This window comes from Pholis gunnellus (genome assembly GCF_910591455.1).
Source record: "Pholis gunnellus genome assembly, chromosome: 14".
Lineage (NCBI taxonomy): Eukaryota > Metazoa > Chordata > Actinopteri > Perciformes > Pholidae > Pholis > Pholis gunnellus.
Window position 1 is genome coordinate 12,383,686 of NC_136541.1, and position 14,497 is coordinate 12,398,182.

The 14,497-nt window shown below is 43.9% G+C and overlaps 1 protein-coding gene across 1 annotated transcript; it reads left to right on the top strand.

Moving 5' to 3' along the window:
* Nucleotides 1-366: 366 nt before the first annotated feature.
* On the top strand, nucleotides 367-13,634 carry wls (Wnt ligand secretion mediator). The gene is made up of 12 exons (XM_079173599.1): nucleotides 367-590; nucleotides 3,079-3,351; nucleotides 6,166-6,290; nucleotides 6,590-6,751; nucleotides 6,916-7,052; nucleotides 9,587-9,755; nucleotides 9,897-9,994; nucleotides 10,160-10,223; nucleotides 10,920-11,063; nucleotides 11,216-11,299; nucleotides 11,475-11,643; nucleotides 12,655-13,634. The coding sequence occupies exons 1-12, from the start codon at nucleotides 485-487 to the stop codon at nucleotides 12,762-12,764; spliced, it is 1,641 nt and encodes a 546-aa protein (XP_079029725.1). The 5' UTR covers nucleotides 367-484; the 3' UTR covers nucleotides 12,765-13,634.
* The last annotated feature ends 863 nt before the right edge of the window (nucleotides 13,635-14,497 follow it).

Genomic DNA, 14,497 nt, shown 5'->3' on the forward strand with positions numbered 1-14,497 from the left:
TATATATATATATAATTGTTTTTTTTAAATCTTATTTATTAGATGGAAACGTCAAATATTGTCCCATCAAGAATATATTTTTAAAGGACAATGTGTTGACACTAAACATGAGAAGGGACCTCTAAACCCTCCTTTAAATAGCCCCGTAGACTATAACGCACAACAGAGGCGCTACTACAGGCATTCAATGACACGGTAACCTGCATTACCAGCCTCTACAGCAATGCGCCGGCGCTCCATAAATCTTTCCCCGGTCTAGTGTTGGCTGTTCGGGCATAAAGCTCAGTGCTATACGGTCATGTGATTCCTGTTTCTTTTTTTTTTTTTTTCCTCCTCCTTCGAAGTTGAAAGGCAGGAGCAGAGCGGGGGCCCAGCTTAGACCTTCCTACTGGACGTGGATGCAACGTTTTCGTCTCCTTTTCCACCACAATATTCTTTGTTTCTCGCTCGGTGTGATAATTTTTGCTTCAACCTTTCTTTCGCGATGGCGGGGGCTATTATTGAAAACATGAGCACCAAAAAGTTGGTGATAGTGGGAGTTATTCTGCTTTTGTTTCAGGCGGTTGCCTTCATGGTCGGCGGTTTAATTGGTAAGTTTTTACCCCGTTTAATCTCTTCACTTTCATCGCTTTTTAAAAAGCTAACGTTTGTCTGTGTGCGCGCGCGTGCCTGTTGAAATGCAAACGTTAACGTCTTTAAACGGAAAAAGCACAAAAGTTAGAAGTTGAGCTGTTCGTTACATGTCTCCTTACCAGCGTTAATCAACGTTTTTTAAAGGACAGAATACGGTGGTCAGCGCTAACTTTTAACGTCGGCCGTGTTTGACCGAGTCGTGCTTCAAACAATGCGGTACTTTGACACCAAACCTGCCGAAGTGCACCTCAGTTAAATCACTGCTTTGTATCAAGGTGTTTGCTGCCCGCATGCCTCGACCGTTGGCTTCATGTCTTTAACCTAAAATCAACGCAGGATACCATATCCGTGAATACCTGTGTATGGTTTTCTACACAGGAATGCTCTGAATACATCTAACCTTTTTTTTGTGTGGTGTTTTTCACTTCTTTGATACAAACTCGACTCCCCCTCTTCTCTCTTCTTACCTCCCCCTCCCCCTCTCCCCCCACACCTCTCATATATATATATATATATAATGGCTGTGTGGGGCCCCCAGGCAGCATCTCTACCTTTCCTTCACTCCTTCCTCTTTGCCCCTCCTGTGTGAAGTCTTCTCCTTCTCCCCAAATCCCCGTTGCTCTGCAGGCAGAACATTCATGTTTCCTCCTCTTTCCCCCTGGTTGCGTTTGCATCGAGACACAGACGGTGGTGCACAAAACACACAAACACAAGTGCACACAGCTGTCAAAGTTGTGTTTTTGCCTTAAGGACTGTATTGGAGTTGCTGTCAAGTTTCTTCAAATCCACCCACCCACTCAACACACACACACACACACACACACACACACACACACACACACACACACACACACACACACACACACACACACACACACACACACACACACACACACACACACACACACACACACACACACACACACACACACAGACAGTTGCATGAAAATGAGTCCATGTGAAAGATGCTTTTTTTTTTTTGGGCTGAATGTGGAAAACAGCCCCAAAACACCAGTCGGTCTGTCTCCGTGTCCCTGCAGTCCGTGTCTCGCTCACTACGTAGCTGGTGATAAATTAGCTTGTTTGGTCCGTTCCGGCCTGAGATGGTTTTAATGAAGCCAGATTCCTTTGTGTTTGCTTGGTGGCTGGGGCGGTGGGGGTAATTGAGTAGAAAGGGTTTTTTTCTCCCCTTGTTTCCCGACAATCCCGGCAACACGGCATGGGGTCAGCAGGCTGAGGGGACGGCCTTTATTCTGGACACACTGCGATGGAGACTAGAGGAGCCGGTGGGCTGCAGGGGTCTCTAGATAATTAAACTGCAAGGGGTGCCAGACGGATAACTGGGTTTAATCCAGTTCGGTGTGTCTTCTTTGTTGCTATGTGTTGTTTTCTACTCTATTTTTTTTACACGTGTACAGTTGAAGGTCTTTCTTGCACTTTTGGGGAAACCAGGAAGTGCTGACATTTACAATAGAAAAGTATTGCTCCTCACAAGTTTGTTTTAGCTAGAAGCACCTGATTACGACTTTAAGCCTTGAACTCTTTTTTTTTTGTGAGGTGAATCTAAAACTCTGGGCTTTCATGTTCCCCACCATGAGTCAGTACACTTCCCACAAGCACCCTCAACAGTAATAACAGCTCATGGAGTCTCTGTAGATGGTAATTCTGGACCGCAGTGTTTCTCCTGTTCTTTCTTTGTGACTTTGCTCAAACAAATTGGAAGCATCTGCACACTTATCTTCAAATTGTTCTACTGACATTTAGTTGGACACAAAGACTTTCATATGTTCATAGTTGTATTGCCTGTATAAGTAGGGTCACTGACAAATTTATTTGTAAAAACGACTTGACCTCCTGTTTGTTGTACCTGATATTACACAATATTGAGGAAATCTCAGCCCACAGTCAAACGGGCTCAATGGACATGCCGGTTGTTTTACATAATTTCCGCTCCATGATATGTAGAGTATGAACTTTACTTACTTGCACCTTGTTAACTATCAAACCACTCGTATGTCGTTCACATCAGGCCTCCAGCTTTAACAGGAGACTACATTTCTTCTGTCTCTGCATGATAATGACGGATCTTTTTCACAGGCACTACTGAAATCCTGTGTAGCGACTACAAACCCCCGGCTTGTCAAACTCATGAATCTCAATGCGTAAACGGTGTAATCGGTGTCTGAGAGCTTTCGGGAATTTCCCCCTCTCGATCAGAGAGAAAGAGAGCCTTTTTCTAAACACTGTTAAAAGTAATTGCCAAAGTGTTTGGACTGGATTTGGCTCAAACCTTGTGCTCTCGTTATTTATTGATTTTTACTCAAACTTTTTGTGATTCATTAGAGGAGAGATTTGGCTCGGCAGGACCCTGGAGCACTTTGCTGCAGTATTTCAATATGACACCCAGTCTTAACATCTCTCCCCGCTTTGTGTTTGTCTCACCAGCTCCCAGCACCACCACACCGGTTCAGTACTTGGCCACCAAGTGTGTGGACACAACCAAGCATCGGCAGGAATCAAAATGGTTCATGCCGTGGGGTCCGAACCAATGCGACAAGATCCGGACCTTTGATGAAGCCATGGCCAAGAAGATCGAGGCCAACAACATTGTGTTTGCTGTCCACATCCCCCTGCCCGAAAAGGAGATGAGCCCCTGGTTCCAGTTCATGCTGGTCATCCTGCAGTTTGACATCGCATTTAAGATGTACAACCAGATCGGTGAGAACCAAGGCTTTCTTAAAGGGGCGAGGACAGGAGGCTCATGTTTCTCCCCCAGGACGTGGATTTCAAGATGTGGGAGAGGGAAGAAAGTCGAACTTAATGGGGCACGTGTGAGAGGCTGTTCTATGTGAAGTGCTCTGTGACCAAGCTTGCCTATGAAATGTTCACATCTATTGTCAGTTCTAATCACTTGTGTCATAAATTCAAGTCATTTTAACTTGTTAGTACTCGTAGTTATGTTTCTCATATTGCCTTCCCTGCAGGACGTCGTGCTAGGATGTGGCCTTGTGCTCTTTTTCAGTCTTGTCACATCGAATGCTTGAGGAACCCCCAGAAATGTGTTTTTCAGTAGATTGGATTTCTGTTACACTGGAAGGCAGCAAACAATGATGGATGTCCTGCTGTTTGTTCTCTAAAGACACTTTGGGGGGGTTTTCGTAGATGGGCTTGTCAGAAACCCTTGAGACGGGTATAAAGGGAGAGGAGAGAGGTAATCCGGACCCTCTGAGCAATTACATGTGTTCACTGATCAATGCCTGTAGTCCTTGATACATCCACCGTAGACCAATTTGTAATTAACAGAAAGGTAGAAGATGTAATTGCAGTCCATGCGGAGAACAAAACGTTTAAGTATGTGCTGTACTTTTTATGTGACCCGGCCTTTCTGGTCTGGCTTGTCTAAACAGTTACTGTTACAACGGCGGCCTAGTCATCAGCATCATTTGCTTGCTCACATTCTTGGCCTCGGTGGAGATGTGTGCAGTGGTTGTGGGTTGTTTACTGCCTGGCAGACAGACAGAAGAGTCAGTGAGTCAGCCTGGACAACAGACAGGTCTTTCTGCCAGACGCCACAGACTCATTTAGATCTTCCTGAGCTACACGAGGTGTGAGAACAAGTGGCTGTAGAGGGAGCTGCGCCCTGTAGAGCCTGCGTGTAGTAGAAACCAGCTATTGCTGCAGCTGTGGGATTCCCAGTTTGGGTTTTTTAAACCCTTTTTCCTCCCGAGACGAGGTGCGCTAGAAAGGAGAAGCTTCTAAAACGTAAACACTAGCCTGTTTTAAGCATACCTCAGCCTCTAGGCGGCTGTATAATAGAGGTGCAACGGGTCACAAAACTCATGGTTCAGATCGTATCACGGTCTGGAGTCATGGAGCGGATCAGCAGGGGGAAAGAAAGGTAGCAAATGCAGCTTTTGCCCTGATCACTGGTATACTAGACTCCATTTTTATTAATTCTAATAAACCCCTAAAACAACGGAGCCAGGTCTTCAATAATTAGTAAAATGGCGTCGGCAGAACCTTCTGTGTGACAAAGGTGTGCAGATTATGTTCTGCAGCCGTACGACCATGAACACAAGGCCATCTCTTCCTCGACTCCCTTATCTGTGTCACAATGCGAGTCTCAGAGAACCACTCCGCCCACCTGCCCCACTCCACCCAAGCTTCAAGCGCCCTCTTGGCCCGGGTCCAGCAATAACACAGCTGTTGAGGAGGCTTAGTTTCCGTGGCAATGGCCGCTGGACCGGAGTGGAATGTATGCGTGAAGCGAGCTGACATTCGAGGGCGTCCGTCTCCACCAATGGCAGAGTGGAGGGCATCGCAGAGACAGTCGGCTGCCAGTTCTCATCTGGTTCCCTCTCCCCCTTCCTTTTTTTATTTTTTTTTTTTCCTCAAAGCCCAGGCCACTGAGTTGCTTTCTCTTCATTCCAGCTTGTTTCATAACGGCACAAGAGGCGCTCTGGAGGGCTGGAGGAGAGAACACTTGGCTTTGTAATGTGATCTAAAGATGCAGGTTTAATAGCTTGGCTTTAGCTGTTTTTTGTTGGATTCACTGGGCTGGGCTGTTGGAGGCCAGCTCAAGGTCTTGTTGGAGTTTGTATCAAGTAGGAAGTAACCTAGATTTGGGCCACCGTGGAGAGCCGACTGAGTCACTGAATATGTTAACATGCTGAGAAATAATCCTTTTAATCTCACCTATTCAGACTCCTTCTAGGTGACGGGACCACATATTAACACTCATGATTTAACCTTGTATAAACATGTCTATTTTACAAAATACCATCCAAAACAAGTCTATTTGAAAATACAGCCTTCTTTAATCATCACATCAGTTACAACAGCAGCCGTGATTTTAAATGAATTTAAATCATCCTCCTCCTCTTCTCTACACTGCACCGCTCCGGTATTAGCATGTGCAACGCTAGCATGGTACTTGGAAATTAACAGCACCTTTTCAGGCTATAGTGGGGGAAATCTCCATGTCAATGCAGTGTTGTCACTTTGCTGGTGCCACAGTTAAAAGGCCGTGGCTGTCTGTCATCAGGGCTTAATTTGATCCCGTCACTGGGATAATAACAGCCAGCAGAGTTATGCAGGGAGGAAGTATAATAAGCCCCGAAATACAGACGACAGTGAATATCTTCTACCGTAATGATCCCCCCCAGAGCTGGATGGAGCAACTTGTGTTGAAGATGATAACGTGGCAGTTTTAAGTGTTTTATGATGGTCAGCAAGAGTCCCGCCATCATTGACCGGGTATTATCTGCAGTGGAAAACAAAATTGAGAAAAAGCATCTGGAACCAAAAGTGAGTTGTGTGGAGTTGGGCTGAACCATGCTCTGGAATTAAGCCATTGTTCTGTGCATTCTTGCATTTTGTAAGACACACATTTCTTCTGCAAACGGTTATTTTTTGGATGTAATGATTTTGACTTGAGGGTGTTTATTGACACACTTGCATACCAAACTCTTAACAATTAAATGTCTACTAAATATACTGATCTGACAGTGAATTGCTGTAATGTTTTCCCAGAGGATGGAGCGATGGCCACCATTGACGTGGGCCTGGCCTACAGAGACGACACAGTCAGTGACTGGACAGAGATGGCTCACTCTTTTGAACAGAGGAAGCTCTCCTGCAACTTCACGACAGCCAAGGTGTGGAACTCACTCTGCCTCACCACGATGCGTCGTTAGAGTAACATAAATGACTTATTCCAGACATGTATTGTGTATTGAAACCATAGTGTTACCTGTATTGATTATCAGCTTCCACAGACTCAATTGCAGATTATGCAGTTGCTGGACACTTAAACCTGTTCTTCCAGCTGATACTAGTCTGTGTCTCAACTCTCAGACACCTTGTTGAGACAGCTTTACAGCACCATCTGTTATCTTTAGACGTGTGTGTGTGTGTGGTTTAAACCAGATATGGTGTGTCGCTGTGTGTTTTCCAGACCTTTGAGAACGAGGGGCGTTACTACGACTGTGACCCGCTTCCTTTCATGGAGGTGGGCAGCGTGTCCCACAAGTACTATCTTCTCAACATTCGCCTGCCCGTCAACGAGCGGAAGAAGGTCAACGTGGGGATCGGAGAAATCAAAGACATTCGTCTCGTTGTAAGTTGCCGTTTTGATTGGGACCTTGTGTTTGTGTTAACCCAGTCCAGGGTCCTCTCTTCAGCTGTGACATTGGCCATTGAGTGAGATGGTGTCAGCTCTTGTTCGCCAATAGATGAACATAAACGGCACAGATAGTTTACCCTGGTTATTTCTCATTCCAGAGCATCCACCAGAATGGAGGCTTCACCAAGGTTTGGTTTGCCATGAAGACGTTCCTCACGCCCAGCATCCTCATCATCATGATCTGGTACTGGAGGCGGATCACCCTCATGAGGAGACCTCCTGTGCTGCTGGAGAAGTAAGGCGGCTCCCTCAGTGCGATTCTTTGTTCACCTTTTTGTATTGTTGCCACAACATTTATTATTGTTAGAGAATTGCAGCTGAAACAAAGGGAGCGGTGTTCACACTTCTCAAGAGCGGGCTCGAAGTTCAGTTCACACAGATTCACATGAACTAGTTCACGTTCACAGTTTACAATTTGGAGTTGTGAACTGAGTTCATGGTCCCAAATTTATTTTCCGGCTCTTTAATACCACAAGCAGAGAGCATCTAGTTCCATTATTCAAGAGAATGCAGACATCTCCAGGCCAATGTCTCCAAAACTATGTCACTCGCACTAAAACTGAACAAGCGGGGATATTTGTGTTCATTCCTTGACCAAACCCCATCGAGGTTAGAGCAGTAAATCCAGGTAGTTTGCCCGGAGCGGATAGTTTAAATACCATGCTGTGTAGAGCCGAAGCTATGCTCACAGCCCAGTGTTTGTCTAACCCCCCGCCGTGCTGGGAAGACAGATCAGTAAGAGCAGCGGTCTGCGCCACAGGAAGTGCCTGGCGAAGCGTGAAACGCGTTAGAAAATCTGCAAGCTAGCATTCAACTGCCTCATGCTGCATACACACATTCAGGACACGCACACCAGCTCACTGAGACACACACACACACACACACACACACACACACACACACACACACACACACACACACACACACACACACACACACACACACACTCACACACGCACACAGTCTCTCTCTCCTTCCCTCTGTATTTGCCGGCTCACGGCTCTTATTCCCAAATGACAGGCAGGCTCTCAGAAAGTGCGACTCGTACCCTATTTGTGGACACCGGATGATTTTTTCATGCCATAAAAGCTGTACCAGAGTCTTCTGTCATGCTAGTCCACAGAGGTGTCACAATGGGACACCTCAGACTGTCCTCTAAGCTCACAGGGCAGATGTGAGAGGTCTAGGATGGTCTAGTTTCTCTCTGTTGTTACTTAAACATCCATCATCTTCATATACTACAGCCATTGTGACTACACAGCAGGAAAAGCACATGTGGGATTCATCATGTTCATGATGGCTCTGTTCAACTAAATGTGTCAGTGAGGTAGCATGCACAACAGCAGGGCCCAGGAACTGGCTCACCCGACTGGAACGCAGACGCAATTTAAAATGTCTGTTTAAGACCTCCGTATTAAAGGGGAACTACGCCCATTTTCCAAATTCATACATGTTATTCATATGATCCAAGACAGTCCGCAAGTATTCGTAAACATGAACAATTCTCTCCCAAATCCTAAAGTCTGAACTCATTTAAAAAGTATATATTACGCCAAACAAAGTGTAACGTTATACTTACACTTTGATTGAAGCGCCATTGACGTTACAGAGCTGTCTGTTTGTGAACGTTGTTGTCACGGCCACATTGCATTGTGGGATATTTATGGTGTTGTGTTTGCGTACTGTAATATTTTACCAGAAATACTTCAGCAGTTTGTAATGTTCATGGAGCGGCTCCAGACTTCATACTTGACATCACAAGTTTGAGACTTCTCTGTCTTTGTGGAAACTTAATTTAGGTGGTGTTCCCCTTTTAACTTGACAGATTTTCAAACCAAGCCCTTTGTCTTCATTCACACACACAGTCACACCGATAGATGATTGGTGGGGCTCAGGACACATTCCCTGCATACCAGTCCAATGTGGTTTCACTCTGTTCACTCTGTAGACTAAGCTGACGCCCGTCTGGAGTGCAATCGCTTAGAACCTGTGTTACATTTCTTCTAGTACCCACAGCATTTCCCAAAAACTTGTGTTACCACGTGTTTTCATGAGGTCACATGAAAACCCCCATCTCACACACACACACACACACGCTGAAGCTCTGTTTTGCCCTCTTTGAGTATCTATTTATGATCGCCCTTTCATCTACTGGCGGCATGCAGGGACCTGCTGCAGACGCTTGGAAGACGAGCTCTGTTCTGTCTTTCTGTACGCCGATTGTTCCAAATTCATTCACCCTCCATTTGATTATCTCTAAATGTCTGGATTTCAAATGTTGAGGGAGGTTGGCTGCAATACTGCGTCTCTTTGGAGAGGTAGCAAATTGTGTAGACTTGGGTAGGTCAGTGGGGACACACTGTGCTTGTGGCTGAATGAATAATCGAATCAATAATGTCCTCTGATCAAATGAGCCTGCTTCAGCAGACGCGGATGTAGCCTTGCTCCAAAACATTGATCGTGTCAGTGTAAAAGATGTAGTCCAGATTCAAGTGTAAAGCCAATTAAAATGACCCACTTTTTATTTATTTTTTTTATAGCAAAGAAGTTTTCTTAGGGTTTGTAGCTTGTTTACACTCATCCTTTAATCGTTCTTGAACAACATGGCTGCTAATTATACAGGAAAAACACTGATATTCACTTAAAATCAACAATTATCAGTAGACGTATTTAAACACTCTTTGAACCTTCATGATGCTACAAATTCCTTCAGAATTGTGTAATCCCTCTGCCCTCGTCTGTTGGTATTGATGGTTTTTGCTCCCTCAGGGTAATCCTTGCTCTGGGTATCTCCATGACATTCATCAACATACCAGTGGAGTGGTTCTCCGTTGGCTTCAACTGGACCTGGATGCTGCTTTTCGGGGACATCAGGCAGGGCATCTTCTACTCCATGCTGCTCTCTTTCTGGATCATCTTCTGCGGGGAGCACCTCATGGTACCGTACATATTCTTTATATTGAGCTGCTTTTGTTTACCTTCTCTAGCCCTCAGGGGCCTTCTGCAGGGAGCATCTCCACAGCTGTTGAGCTGATGCTGTTATTACAAGCGCTACGCGTGTTTTGCCCTTTTCTCTCAGGACCAGACGGAGAGGAACCGTTTCTCCGTCTACTGGAAGCAGGTCGGACCCATCGTGTTTGGCTCCTTCTGCCTTTTTATCTTTGACATGTGCGAGAGGTGAGACCAGGTTTTATTTCCGTCACTATTTAGAACAAGAGGCTTATTATAAAACAGCGGTAAATCTCGTTATGCAGCACATTATTAGAATGAATCTAGTGAATCTGTCGTATGTTTTTTGTAAATCTTGTGACACTTAAAGGTTTTTTTTTTTTTTGCCACCAGAGGGGTCCAGCTGACCAACCCCTTCTACAGCATCTGGGCGTCTGATGTAGGAACTGAGCTTGCTGTATCCTTTTTTTAATTGTTTGACAACAGCATGAGAAAAAAAAAAAGCAGTCTCCTGCCAACGGCTCGTCTGAAACCCTCAAGAGTGGACGTGGCCAAATCATGTTTTTCAATTGAATCTTAGTTCCAGCTCTTTTTGCATGTCTTTACCAATACTGTGCTAAGTTACCATGACTAACTGTCCTGCCTCTGGGACTTGGCAGTGCATGTACGATACATTCTTCCAGTTGACTTAAGCATGAACTGGAAACTGATCTCTAGACTAATAACATGAGAAATAATTCAGTAACGACCATATGTGAAAGCATTGCCTGGGGTATCGAAACGATGTGTTTGTGTGCGCGTACCCGTTTGTATGCTTTGCTTTCTGAGCAGAGCGATGAAAGATTCATCAGCACACTTCTTCAGAGACAGATGCCAAGCTCTCCATCGCTTCTTCCTTCCTTTCGAGTCTCATCCAAAGGAAAGAGCAGCGTAGTGCTCCAGACTCTCTGTGGTTTGATGAAGACCAGTCTGTAATATATATGTAATGTCACATTAAGGAGCTTATAAAGCTAAACCTGCATACCGGTACACAAAGTCTAATTGATTGACAATGAGTCTGTATTTATATATCTTCCATACGTCTACAGCATGCACCATCACTCTTAATAAGGAGGCTGTTATTTTTGTATTTCCTTGACGAGTGTTTCCTCAGATGGCATTCATAATTGTGGCGGGGATCTGTGCCTGTCTCTACTTCCTCTTCCTCTGCTTCATGGTTTTTCAAGTCTTCCGCAACATCAGCGGTAAGAGGACGTCCCTGCCTGCCATGTCCAAGGCCCGACGGCTGCACTATGAGGTGTGTGTTCTGCTCTCATTTCTAATACATTATCCCCAATAAAAAACAAACTAAGAACAGTGTGGTCATGACTACAAAAGGATTTCTCTGCTACACAGAGTATATTTGAATAACTGTTTTGGTATTAACTCATCCCCTTTATCGCCCTTCAGGGTCTGATTTTCAGGTTCAAGTTCCTCATGCTGGTCACTCTGACCTGTGCCGCCATGACTGTCGTCTTCTTCATCATCAGTCAGGTGAGTGCCACAATGAAATCAGTCATAATGCCACCGACGGGACTATTTAGGTGATATTTTTTACAATTTCACAGTGACCACAGAAGCTATTTTGCTACTGTGCCACAACATACAAGACTCCGCTCTAGAAAGACCGACACAAACATGATGTGTTTTGTCTTTTGTCTGTGTCCAGGTGAATGAGGGCCACTGGCACTGGGGAGAGCACACAGTGCAGGTGAACAGTGCCTTCTTCACCGGCATCTACGGCATGTGGAACCTGTACGTGTTCGCCATCATGTTCCTCTACGCACCGTCTCACAAACGTTACGGAGACGAGCAGTCAAGTGGTCAGTGCATCACTGGTAACTACATGTTTCTGCTAACTTTCTAAATGTATAACTGGGACGGAGTGTGTCGTAAATGCTCTATGCTGCTTCATGATGTTCTCTATCCATCCATCAGTCTATCCAGTATACTTAATATTTCCAGCCATTGTAGAAGTTAGATATAAGCAAGACAAATATTTGTATATATATTTTAATCTATCTTAATGTTTTGATATGTGTTTGTAAGTCTGTCAGCACTCAACTAAATTAAATCTTGGAAAATAAAAAAATTGCCTCTGGATCTGTAATGAACAATGCTATAATTGTAAAATATTTACTTATTACACTTAGTTTACTTACTTTATTTTAAGGGTTAATAAACCCTAACAACTCATGTCCTGGTAAGTAAAGTGATTGGCTAAATGTCATTAGTGTCCCAGTAGCTCACTTAATTCTGATGCAGTGAAGTGTCCTCTGCTGTAAAGCTGCCTATTCATCCAAAGTTTTTTTTTGGAGGAGAGGAGGTTGGTGATTCAGAAGGACCCAGATTCCCAGGGGAAAGAAGGGTCTCTTTGGCCCGAGAGGGTGATTCTAATGGACACCAGGCTTCCTTCCAGACAGAAGGAAAGGGGCGGGGGGATGGGGGGCTAGAGAGCGGGGAAGTAATCAAAACCATCCATCCATCTCCTGACGTCAGTGACACGGGGAGAGGAAAAAAAGAGGGTTTGAAGTTCTGGAAGCTTTCCCTGAATTGCGTCAACCAATCTCACGGGAGGGCCACCGTTCTCCAAGTTACAGTCTCTGTTGATTTACTTGATCAGCTCTTTTGAGTTTCACTCCTGTTTTCGAACAAGCTGAAAGTATTTGTTGATGAAATTCAGCTAAACCAACTTGTTATGCAACCTCGGTCATAGCCTGCAGTGATGGAAGGGAATGTGCGCAATGATGACCCCAAACAAACTAAATATGTTCTGGTAAATGTTTTGCATTCATGTCATGCTACTGGTGGTTTTTGTTGCTGATGATGTGTCATGTATATGTGTGCAGGAGACACCAGCGCAAACAGTGGAGAGGACATCCAGCTGACTACTACCATCACCCATGTTGATGGCCCCACTGAGATCTACAAGATGACTGGCAAAGAGGCCCAGGAGTAGAAGTCACACTGTTGTTGGGACCCTCCTCTACTACCTACTGCTCCAACGATCCCCTCCCTCGTATAAATAATCAAACAGGCTTTTCTCTTTACATCCCCCGGCTACAAAACGGCACTAGCATGTAACTTACCAGTCCCACAGTTCCTGTCCTCCTCCAGCCCCAAAACCCCTCAGCTGTGTGACTCCTTACGTGCCACCCTGTTCCCAATCGTTTCTCTGAAGACTGAATATTATCAACACTTCAATCAGTCCTTTTCATTTCAATTTTTGTTCTTACATTTCATACTTTATGTAAACTGTCTGTGTTTGTAAATATTGCACAATGCTTTTGACACCAAAATAAAGGAGATTGGAGTGTAGAGAGAGAGAGAGAACCATTTCTCGGTTGTCAGAAGTTGCGTTTGGCAGACCTCACACTCCTGTGATTAAAGTACAACATAATAATTAGATGAGACCTGGGCAGCAAGATTTTGTGGATACATTTTCGCTACTCTATTTGATTGTCTGACTATTCCCTGTTATGTTCAGAGTCAAGGCTTCGTGACTGTCTCCAACGCATATTCTTCCGTAGAAAGTAGATCATGTTTAGTGCTGCTGTCAATCTTTCAAGTGGTGGAGATCTTTCCTTTTTTTTTTTTTTTACATCATTGGAGGAAATATACGGACCACATAGCCACTTTTGGAAATGCATACTGTACGTTTATTATGTTACAATGTAGATATCTATTTTTTATAAAGTGCTTATTTTCAACTTCACGAAATATATGCATCAAGCTCTATCAATGTTTTTGAAGTTGACTGTAGCCCATTAGACATGTTTCTTAGTTTTTTGCTTTTTATGCTAATTTAAATAAAAACATTTACTTAATACCCTCTGTGTATTGTCTGTTTTTTCTGAATGATTGTTTTATGTAAGTGCTTATTATTATTATTATTATTATTATTATTATTATTATTATCAGTAATTTAAAGAAATTCAACCAAGGAAAAGGAATGTCACTTAGATATGTGTACCTGAATATGAACATGTATTCATATACAGTAGGGAGAGTGCGCCTCTGAGTGGCACGTAGCGGAACAACAACAAAGCTGCCTTCACTCTCATCAGTAAAGCTAGCCAAAGAGAGCTAGTGTGAGACCGGAAGCTGTGGTGGTTTTTAGATTTTACATTCTGAATGAGGGATATTTTGGAGATAACCTAGACTTGATGCATTCGCATTCATAGTGCTTCATCAACACGTGACAAATATTAATACCGTAAATACAATTTTCAGGTACTGTTAGTAAGAATGTTTACTCAGTTGGAGACTGCTTTTAGTCGTCCACATTTCAGGGGGAATTCAATGTGCACATAACTATCCTGAAAACATGTCCCCCTTAACCTAGTCGATAACACTAAAGTGATGTTTAACAAATACATGACTCATGATTTAATGCAGGATGTGTCATGAATTCCTGTTGCTCACCATTAACACATTTTCAAGTCACTTTGACTTTATGTGATATGTTAATTCACTTCTCTTAATACATTAATAGATATGCGATCAAATTAGCTGGATTCCAGTTACGTATAAATTAATTTCAGTCCCATTCATTTGATCAGCCTCTTTGAAAGCAGAACAGCACTGTCATAGAAATATGAAGCCAATGCATCAACACGTTACAGGTTAAGATAAGAGAAGATAATCCTTTATTAGTCCTGCAGCGGGGACATTTACAGGATTACAGCAGCA

What these genes read in the sequence shown, in the direction of transcription:
- wls (XM_079173599.1), top strand. Translation starts at nt 485, where the DNA reads ATGGCGGGGGCTATTATTGAAAACATGAGCACCAAAAAGTTGGTGATA. An exon ending in GCAACTTCACGACAGCCAAG is followed by an intron (nt 6,291 to 6,589) that starts GTGTGGAACTCA and finishes TGTGTTTTCCAG; the next exon opens with ACCTTTGAGAACGAGGGGCG. An exon ending in CCTCCTGTGCTGCTGGAGAA is followed by an intron (nt 7,053 to 9,586) that starts GTAAGGCGGCTC and finishes TTGCTCCCTCAG; the next exon opens with GGTAATCCTTGCTCTGGGTA.